The 10,462-nt window shown below is 42.3% G+C and overlaps 1 protein-coding gene across 1 annotated transcript; it reads left to right on the forward strand.

The window, feature by feature from the left end:
- Positions 1 to 1,056: 1,056 nt before the first annotated feature.
- Positions 1,057 to 9,766, forward strand: GAGE10 (G antigen 10). The gene is made up of 5 exons (XM_047844605.1): positions 1,057 to 1,118; positions 3,271 to 3,362; positions 4,040 to 4,139; positions 6,839 to 6,964; positions 9,719 to 9,766. The coding sequence occupies exons 2-5, from the start codon at positions 3,279 to 3,281 to the stop codon at positions 9,739 to 9,741; spliced, it is 333 nt and encodes a 110-aa protein (XP_047700561.1). The 5' UTR covers positions 1,057 to 1,118; positions 3,271 to 3,278; the 3' UTR covers positions 9,742 to 9,766.
- The last annotated feature ends 696 nt before the right edge of the window (positions 9,767 to 10,462 follow it).

Raw genomic sequence — 10,462 nt, forward strand, 5'->3', positions numbered from 1 at the left:
CATGGCAGGCACAGGACTCAGTGCACCTGCCCAGCACCATGTGCTTTCCCATCAGCCACTGGCCTGGGGTGTGTGCAACGCAGGCCGCATTTTACCGTCTGGATTTTTTCTTGCTGTTTGAGACTCAATTGGTTGGTCGCTGGATCAGTCCTCTCAGGAATTTAAGTGTGAAGAGGGAGCCAGCAGGCTTTGGGTGAGTAAGAGTGCTGTGGTTCCTGGCTTCCAAATAAGAAGGGTCTTGAGGTCATTGTCCTTCACTTCACAGATGTGGTGGCCGCCATGGCCCTTGACGTCATGCTGGGACTAGGAAAAGTGAGGGTGATGGTTTACAGATGGGGGAGGGGGGGTTAAGATGAAGCTGGGGTGAGTCCTGGTGCATGAGTTGAGATATCTGGGTTCTGGAGGGCCCAGGAACTGCTGACAGAGGGCAGATTCAAGAATCCTCAGTCAGGTGAGGGGATGGGAAGCCCCCACCCAACTGGCACATGCAGGATGCAGTACGCCTGCCCAGCACCACACAATTTTCCATCAGCCACTGGCGCCGGGTGTGTGCAACACGTTCAGGGTGCAGAGCAGTGCAGTTCACGTTTTAAGGTCTGGATTCTTTCTTGCTGTCTGTAACTTAATTGGTAGGTCCCCGGATCAGTCCTCCCAGGAATTTGAGCTTGAAGAGGAAGCCAGCAGGCTGTGGGTGGGTAAGGGTGGTGCGGTTTCTGGCCTCCAAGGAAGAAGGTCCTCAAGGTCTTCCTTTACCTTAGGGTGTTTCAGCCATGGCCATTGTCTGTCTTGGTGAGTGTGGAACAAGAGAGGACAGTGGGGAAGGAGGGTGAGATGAAGATGGGGTGTTTGGGGGGCACGTTTTGAGGTTTCCGGGTCCTGGAGGCACCAAGAATTACTGGCAGAGGGGGGCAGATTGAGGAATCTTTAGTGGGGCCCAGATGAAGGAGCGGAGTAAGTCCCCGCCCACCCGGCGCTCGTGGGATGTAGTGCGCCTGCCCAGCGTCATGGGCTTTCTCATTGGCCATTGGCGTGGGGCGTGTGCCACATGTTCTGGGTGCGGAGCAGCGTAGTTTGCGTCTAATGGTCTGGATTCTTTCTCGCTGTCTGGGACTCAATTGGTATGCTCCCAGATCAGTCCTCCCGGGAATTTGAGCGTGAAGAGGAAGCCAGCAGGCTTTGGGTGGGTAGGGGTGGTGTGGTTCCTGGCCTCAGAAGAGGAAGGGCCTTGAGGTCACCATCTTTCTCCTCACAGGTGTTCTTGCTTCATGGCCCTTGTTACTGAGGTGTAACCCGGATAGGGGAGGGTGATGGGCTGGGGGGGAGGGGTTCAGATGAAGATGGTGTGAATCTTGGGCGTATTATTTGAGGTATGTGGGCTCTGGAGGCCCCAGGAACTGCTGACAGAGGGCAGATTTGGAAATCCTGGGTGGGGCTTCTGGAAAGCCCCGCCCACATGGCACAGTAGGACTCCATGCACATGCCCACTGCCATGCTCTTTCCCACTGGCCATTTGCATGGAGCATGTGCAATGTGTTCCAGGTATGGAGCTGTGTGGGTTGCATCCTGCTATCTGCATTCTTTCTTGCTGAGACTCAATTGCTAGGTTTTCAGATTAGTCTTCCCAGGAAATCAAGTGAGTGTGAGGAGGGATGCAGCAGGCTTTGGGCAAGTAAGGATGACACCGTTCCTGGCCTGTGAGGAAGAAGGTCCTTGAGCGATTACCCTCTTCCTCTTCACAAGTATTGGGGCTGTCATGGCCCTTGATATATAGTGGGATGTGTACAGGGAATAATGGTGGGCTGCAGAGTGGAGGGGTTCAGATTAAGATGGGCTAGTCCTGGGGGCATGATTTGAGGTATTTGGGTCCCGGAGGCACCAGGAACTGTCAACAGAGGGAAAATTTGGGAATCTTAAGTGGGTCCCAGGCAAGGGGGTGGGGAAGCCCTTACCTGTGCTGCACATGTGGGACACAGTATTCATTCCCAGGACTGCTGCACCTTCACCCACAGGTGTGGGGTATGTGCAATGAATTCTGAGTGCTGAGCAGTGTGGGTCTTGTCTTACAATCTGTATTCTTTTTTTTTGCTGTCTGAGACTCAACTGGTAGGTCTGCAGATAAGTTTTTCCAGCAGTTTAAGTGTGAGTGAGTGTGAAGAGGGAGCCAGTAGTTTTGAGGCAGGGGTCAGGGCAGTGTGGTTTCTGGCCCCTGAGGAGGAAAGTCATCTTTCTTCTCACAGGCTTCACAGCCACCCTGTGAAGGGCCCCATCAATGGCCCTTGATGTGGTGGCAGGACAGGGGAGGAGGGTAAGCTAGGGAGAGATGGGGGTCAAATGAAGATGGCATGAGTCTTGGGGGCATTTTTTGAGATATTGGAGTCTTGGAGGCACAAGGAACTGCCAATAGGGCCCACACAATGGAGTCCTCAGTGGGGTCCTGGATAAGGGGCAAGTCTGGTAGTAAAGAAAGGCCCTAGAAATGGGGAATGTTGTGGAGTTGTAACTGCATCCCTGAGATTTGTAGTGTGCCAGGCGGAGTACCAGGAGACGAGAGTGCCACATGTAGTCTTTATTGCAGGCACTCAACCCTGCAATTCTAGTGCAAAACTAGCTGTAGGCGATATATTAGCAGTGAATGTAGTTAGGTGCTGCAATAAAACTTTATTGGAGGCATGGAAAGAAAGGGCTTAGTAAATCAGAGTGTGCCAGCAGTAGTAGTTACTCAAAGTCTTAATTCTCCTGTGGTAGTTTCTTTCTTTTTTTTCTTTTTTAAGTTTATTTATTTTGGAAGAAAGAGCGAGCACAAATGGGAGGGGCAGAGAGAGAGGTAGAGAAAGGATCTCAAGCAGGCTCCATCCAACGTGGGGCTCAAACCCATAAACTTTGAGATCATGACTTGAGCTTGAGCAAAATCAAGAGTCAGAGCCTTGACCGATTGAGCCGCCCAGGTTCCCCTTCAGTGGTATTTTCTTAAATATCTCCAAGATGGTGAAACAAGTTGTAAAACCATATCCCTTCAGAAATATGTTCTTGTCTTTAACACATGCCTTATTTAATTTCTGTGTCTGCTTGGCCATGACATAAACAATTGCCTTTGCAAGCTGCCAGATTTGGTGTGATTGAAAAGTATGCACAATTAAATTACCTTTCGACTTACTTTGAACATATTTTCAATCTTGAAAAAAAAGCACATGTCACCATTTGGCCACAGAAGTGGTCAAATATAACTATCCTCTCAAGTGCATTTTCTAAATCCCAGTATTCTGTTTTCAGTGTGAAATATGAGTTGGCAAATAAGGTCAACATTCAAGCCTAGAGCAAGACAAAATGATCAAAACTCTTTCCAGCTAGTTGGGCCTGTGGTTGTAAGTACTTGAACATTTGATGTTTTTTATTAGTACAAATTTATTTTTGTGAAAGTGTTGAACTAATATAGATACACTGATAAGGGTTTTTCATGCTGATAAGGAGCATTTATCCAGGAGCATCACATTCTGGTATTTCTTGGATGAATGCTGTTATGTTCCCAGGAAATATATCTAATGACTTTCTTACACATTTTAACAACAGATTGCACACATCCATCCCAACATAGATTAAAATAGCTTCCAAAGCCCTTATGGGTAACTCTTTTCTTGGAGTAGCCTCTCTGTGGGAAGAGTAATTTTATTAAGAATAAGTATACTGAATAGTATCGGAGAAATGTCTTTAGATTTTTGTTGTTGTTGTCATTGAACCATTTTATAAATTCCTTTTTAATGTGGCCTCCTCTCTACATTTAGCTGTGGACAGTCTGTTCTGCCAGTCTTTGGTGGATCTTTTTCTGGGTTATTTATACTTATTGGGTGTTACCTAGGTGTCTGTGTGGGACAAAGTGAGCTTAGAATCTTCCTACTCGCCATCTTCCCTGGAAGTGAAATGTTTTTAGATTTACTTATGATCAAATATATCTATGTATTCTGTATATTTATATTATTGACATGTATTAATAACACAACTTTTTATTTGTGTGCATCCATACACACACCCCTCGGCCCAGCAGCCCAGTATTGAACAACATCAGCAAGAAGAGCCACCAACTGACCTTCAGGATAGTATGCCTGATCAAGAGAAAAAAGATAAAGTAGCACCTGTGGTTCAAGGTGAAGGCAAAGGGAAGAAAAATACCTCGTGTATGTGTGTGTGTGATGTGCTTCATGTAGCTTGATATACTTGTAACAGGAGGGAGCACCAAAATAGAAAGGAATCTCAAACATTGCTTGGAAATTAGCTGGAAAAGTGAAGAGAGTATATACTTTGCAGCCTAGGGCAATTCCTTACTATAGTAAATTTCCCCTATTTTATAAATGAGAAAATTGAAGCTCAAGGGTTGTGTTTATCAAAGAGCATTTGGCTATTGAAAACAAAATTTGTATTTAAAAATTTTTTAATGTTTATTTATTTATTTATTTATTAAAAAATTTTTTTTTCAACGTTTATTTTTGGGACAGAGAGAGACAGAGCATGAACGGGGGAGGGGCAGAGAGAGAGGGAGACACAGAATTGGAAACAGGCTCCAGGCTCTGAGCCATCAGCCCAGAGCCCGACGCGGGGCTCGAACTCACGGACCGTGAGATCGTGACCTGGCTGAAGTCGGACGCTTAACTGACTGCGCCACCCAGGCGCCCCTAATGTTTATTTTTGACAGAGAGAGAGAGAGAGAGAGAGCGCTCAAGCATGAGTGGGGGAGGGGCAGAGAGAGAGGGAGACACAGAATCCGAAGCAGGTTCGAGGCTCTGAGCTGTCAGCACAGAGCCTGATGCGGGGCTTGAACTCACAGGCCCCAAGATCATGACCTGAGCCGAAGTCGGACGCTCAACCGACTGAGCCACCCAGGCGCCCCAGGAAATTTGTATTTTTTAAAGTGGCTTTTAAAAGGAGGTTTTTAATCCTTCTGTGGTTAGAAAAACCAAGAGATTAATTATCCTGAGATTAACATGAGACATACGGATTGCTCCCAGATATATAGTATTCTTAGTATATAGTATTTTGAAGTAAAGCATTTATATAATTCAGGCCGTTGTTAAGGGTTCTAGAACATGACTGATAACAACGTCCATTCATTTCTTTCCACCCTACTTCCTTTATTCTTACTGTAAGACAGTATACTTATTGTCATTCACAGATAATTTTGCTCTTATTTTTTGTCCTTTGTTGTGCATGGGATTAATTTATGGAACATTATACATAGGGCCTTTGGACCTAAATATAACTTGTTTATTTTAACCAAGTAAGTGTTTGGTTACCCCAAGAGAGGATGGGTGTCACTTCTAAAAAATTTGTCATAGGTCTGCAAATACACTCAGATAATTCTTGAGAAAGTTACATTTTAATTGTAATTTAAATTCTATCCATGATGTAAACTTGAGACTTCATAGAGCTGTAAGACAGGGTATTTTATGTTATGCATTTTAAAGCCAGAATTAAAAATAAAGTAGCTAGTGGGGTGCCAGGGTGGCTGAGTTAGTTAAGCATCCGACTCTTGATCTCAGCTAGGTCTTGATCTCAGGGTTGTGTGTGTTGAAGCCCCACATCGGGCTCTGTGCTAGGACTGAAGTCTACTTAAAAAAAAAAACAAAACACTGTCTTCCTGGAGTACAATAGGACGATGTCATATATTCTTTTTATTCTTTATAGTTCCAAACCACAAAATTTACAGAAAAGTTACAAGAACAGTACAATTACACACACACACACACACACACACACACACACACACAATTTCCCCAGTTGTCCTGATAATCTCTTTTATATAATTTTTTTATCCAGAGTCCAGTCCAGGATCATGCATTTACATTTAGTTTCTTTTAATCTGGAATAGTTCCACACATTTTTGAAAAGGACAGACCAGTTGGTTTGCAGAATGTTTATCAGTTTTGGGCTTTGTTTTAAGACTTTTTTTTCACTCAACTTGTGCCATGTAACATGCTGAGTATTGAGAGGCATTATTTCAGCCTTGAACTCACACTCTAGTCATAGAGACTCAAGTCACTGGCAAGTACAATCACAAGTGCAGTACAGATCAGTACAAAGGGGACACCTGAGTAGTCTCAGGGCACTCTTGAAAAAGGAAGAGGGTAATAAAACCCTGCTTTCCTAGTTTCTGGTAATACACACCTGAAATAATGCTCTTGTAATTCTTTTTTTAATTTTAATTTTATTTTTATTAAAAAAAGTTATGTTTATTTTTTTTGAGAGAGAGAGACACACAGGCACGAGCAGGGGAGGGGCAGAGAGAGAGGGAGACATAGAATCTGAAGCAGGCTCCAGGCTCTGAACTGTCAGCACAGGGCATGACGCAGGGCTTGAACCCACAAGCCATGAGATCATGACCTGAGCTGAAGTCAGATGCTTAACCAACTGAGCCACCCAGGCACCCTGCTCTAATTCTTAACAACATTTGTTACCACACTAGCCTAAGGCTTTTATTTCATAACACTGAGGGAATGAATATTATTTCCTTATTCATATCTCATGTTTTACTTCTTTTTTTTTTAAATTTTTTTTCAACCTTTATTTATTTTTGGGACAGAGAGAGACAGAGCATGAACGGGGGAGGGGCAGAGAGAGAGGGAGACACAGAATCGGAAACAGGCTCCGGGCTCTGAGCCATCAGCCCAGAGCCCGACGCGGGGCTCGAACTCACGGACCGCGAGATCGTGACCTGGCTGAAGTCGGACGCTTAACCGACTGCGCCACCCAGGTGCCCCCACATGTTTTACTTCTTAAATTGATTACCTTTTTATTTTCAGAGGCCCCATACTCTTTAGATTGTATAAATCTTACACCTTTTATTTTCAAGGGCCTTCCCTGGAACCTGATCAACAGGAACTGGTTCTTCCAAAGACTGGTCGTGAGCATGGAGACGGCCCTGATGTCAGAGGGAAGAGACTTGCAAATCTAGAGTCCCTTAAAATGCCGGAAGCAGGTATGTGATACATTAAGCATGCAAATTATAGGGTGTCTGTTTTCTGCAATGTTATATTTTTAATAACACAGAGGTAACATTATTGCTACTTCCAGTAACAGAGTTCACATACAAAAATGATTTGAAATGTAGTTCAAACCTTGAATGGCAGACTTACAGACTATCAGGCATAGAAACAAATTGGGTCAAAGCCATATTAAATTACAAGACAGGAAAACAGGGGTGCTTGGGTGGCTTAGTCGGTTGGGTGTCCAATTCTTGATTTTGGTTCAGGTCGTGATCCCAGCACCACGTCGGGCTCTGTGCTGAGCATGGAGCCTGCTTGAGATTCTCTCTTCCCCTCTCCCCCTCTACCCCACTCCCTCTCTCTCTCTCTCTCAAATAAAAAAAAGAAAAAGTTTCTTACTTTTGAGTTTAAGTCCTTTAGCAAACAACTAATGATTTTCAAATACTTTTAGAGATATCCACTTTTAACAGATATGTAACACATTTGTAACACACATCAGTTTGTATGAAATATGCTGAGGCCCTGAAATAGGTTCTAATACCAGCTCTAACATAATTTGTGTGACTCTGGATAAATCCCTTAACCTCTGACCCCATCTTTGCTCTTAGGAAAATAGTGGATTCAAATCAGATATGTAAAAATCATTTTTGGTTCTGATTTTGTGTGCCCTGGTTTTGTAGGTTAGAATACAAAGATAATTTGTTTTGTGTGATTTATCATAAATCACCAAACCCTGACCTGAGTCAGATTACAATATCTGAACTGAGGATTCAACGCTACTAAGGAAATGAACAAACACTGTTTGATGTTTGTTTTTGTACAGAGTCCTGAATGCCTATCCTCAGATTCTGTCAAATTTGCAATTCTCTGGCTCTTAAAGGACAATTGTATTTTAAATCTTCCCCCAGATGAAGCCTCAAATGGCTGAATAAAATGTCAAGAGACCATATAGTTTCTAGTTTCTGTGGCTGATCAGGTAGAGAGAATGTATGTAGTCAGTGATGCCCAAGGCACATGTAAGATACCTGTGCCTAGCACAATCCTCATCCTCACTGTCAGTCTTCATGAACTACTGTTTCCACTAAAATGTGGACACCGTGATATAATCACCTCTAACCATGTGGAATGTGGCATGAAAAATTCCCCCCCTGAGATATCAGTTGGTAAGATTTGAAGTTCAAAGACTGTAACTGAAGTCCTTCCTGAGTCATAACTTCAAAATGTTGACCTGAGCCGACATTGGACGCTCAACCAACTGAGCCAACTAGGCACCTTTAATTATAGGAACTTCTGAATTTAAAGCTTGATATTTAGGGAAGAAATGAACTTGCATTAGTCTTCTAAATATTTTCACTGTACATTCCTGGTCCATTCCACTAGATGACGTACACTAAACAAGGTTTTGACTGCTTTTGGGAGCTTACTGAACATGGCTAAAGTGTACCTGTGGGAAGTACAATAGCTCTAAATACATGTTATTAAAAAGGGTAAAGATAATAATATGAGCATGTAATATAAAACAAAATAATTAAAAAGACAACAAAATAAAGCTAAGGGTAAAGGAGAGATTCTTAATAAAAGGCCAGTATGAATCATCAGGCAAAAGAAAAATAATCCAACTAACAGATAAATTGCTCTTTTAGAAAATACTTATGAATAGGGACACCTGGGTGGCTCTGTTGGTTGAGCGTCTGACTTCAGTTCAGGTCATGATCTCACAGTTTGTGGGTTCCAGCCCCGTGTCGGGCTCTGTGCTGACAGCTCAGTGCCTGGAGCCTGCTTCAGATTCTGTGTCTCCTTCTCTTTCTCTGCTCCTCCCCGGCTCTCTCTCTCTCTCTCTCTCAAAAGTAAACATTAAACATTTTTAAAAACAAATACTTACGAATAGAAGATCCACTAGTTTATATAATTTTGAAGAAAATAGACAAAAGGCAAGTATAAAGAATATGAACAAGACACTAACAGATACTGAATGTATTCTATAATTATATAATGTATATGTATATTTGTATGTATATATATGTATAATGTATATGTATGTACATACATATTGTATGTATGTATAATGCATATTTGGCTTTCTGAGTTTCTTTTTCTTCGCCACCCTTCTCCTTTCCCCTCCCTTTTTGGCCAAACTGAGAAATGGTACTGTTTCTCCTTCACAATTTGATGTTACCTTTGATGGTAATGACTTAAAACTGGTGTGAGCATATAATTTATTGCTCAAACTGGCACACTTTTAAGCATCTAAAGAGGCACTATTCGTAATTACCGCAGGAGCATAGGTGAAAACAGGGACAGATGGTCACCCTACTTAAAACAACCACATACGGGCTAAACTAGGTTAAAGTACAGTTTTGCACTTTTCCACTAAAGAGTCAAAACAAATACAATCCTAGCCTTTCTATGTATTTCACTTATGCAATTCCAAGCGTGACATTACTGTTTCAGATATCCTATATTCTGAGTATTTTCTCAAGTCAAAACATTTAAATGATACCTTTTTAAAAGTGTCTTTTGTTTCTTAGGTTTTTCATTGATTGGTTGGATTCTTACTAACAGTATAAGATATTTTTGTTTGCTATTTAAAACTACCTCTGAGTAAATGCATTGGGTTTAATCCATTCTGAACTTGAACTGTCGCTTTGTTTATTTGTACCACTAGAAAGTGTCATTTGCATGCCTTTAGTGTTGTCTAAATAAAGTTCTGCTAAGTAATGTTCTCAACTGTTTTGTTTCTCTTAAAGGTGAAGGGCAATCACAGGTTTAAACGAAGACAAGTTGAAACCATGCAGACTGCTTTTGTGTTGGAAGTTTGCCTGTTAAACTTCTCTCAATAAAGTTTTGCCATCTTGTCCAAAGAAGTTTTGCACATCTATTGTTAAATTTATTCCTAGGAATGTGATGCTATTGAAAATTGCACTTTTTTTTGGAAATTTTATATTTTAAAAATTTATTTCTTAAATTTCAGCATAATTAACATATGGCATTATATTAGTTTCAGGTGAATGATATAGTAATTCAACACTGTGGAGAACAGTATGGAGGTTCCTCAAAAAATAAAAAATAGGGGCGCCTGGGTGGCTTGGTCGGTTGGGCGTCCGACGTCGGCTCAGGTCATGATCTCATGGTCCGTGAGTTCGAGCCCCGCGTCGGACTCTGGCCTGACAGCTCAGAGCCTGGAGCCTGTTTCACATTCTGTGTCTCCCTCTCTCTCTGCCCCTCCCCTGTTCATGCTCTGTCTCTCTCTGTCTCAAAAATAAATAAACGTTAAAAAATTAAAAAAAAATAGAATTACCTTAAGATCCAGTGAATTCTACTGGGTATTTGCCCAAAGAAAATGAGACATTAATTTTTGTATATCGCTTTTTCTTTTCTTTTTTATTTTAGAGAGAGAGGGGAGAGAGTGCGAGTGGGGGAAAGGAGAAGGGTCAGAGAGAGAGAGAGAATTTCAAGCAGGCTACATGCTCAGTGTGGAGTCTGACATGAGG

Source organism: Prionailurus viverrinus, chromosome X (genome assembly GCF_022837055.1).
Source record: "Prionailurus viverrinus isolate Anna chromosome X, UM_Priviv_1.0, whole genome shotgun sequence".
Taxonomy (NCBI): domain Eukaryota; kingdom Metazoa; phylum Chordata; class Mammalia; order Carnivora; family Felidae; genus Prionailurus; species Prionailurus viverrinus.

Excerpts from the sequence above, each read along its gene's own strand:
- GAGE10 (XM_047844605.1), top strand. The coding sequence starts at position 3,279 with ATGAGTTGGCAAATAAGGTCAACATTCAAGCCTAGAGCAAGACAAAAT. Across the intron at positions 3,363-4,039 it reads AGCTAGTTGGGCCTGTGGTT|CCCAGTATTGAACAACATCA; the intron begins GTAAGTACTTGA and ends TCGGCCCAGCAG. Across the intron at positions 4,140-6,838 it reads AGTAGCACCTGTGGTTCAAG|GGCCTTCCCTGGAACCTGAT; the intron begins GTGAAGGCAAAG and ends TTTATTTTCAAG.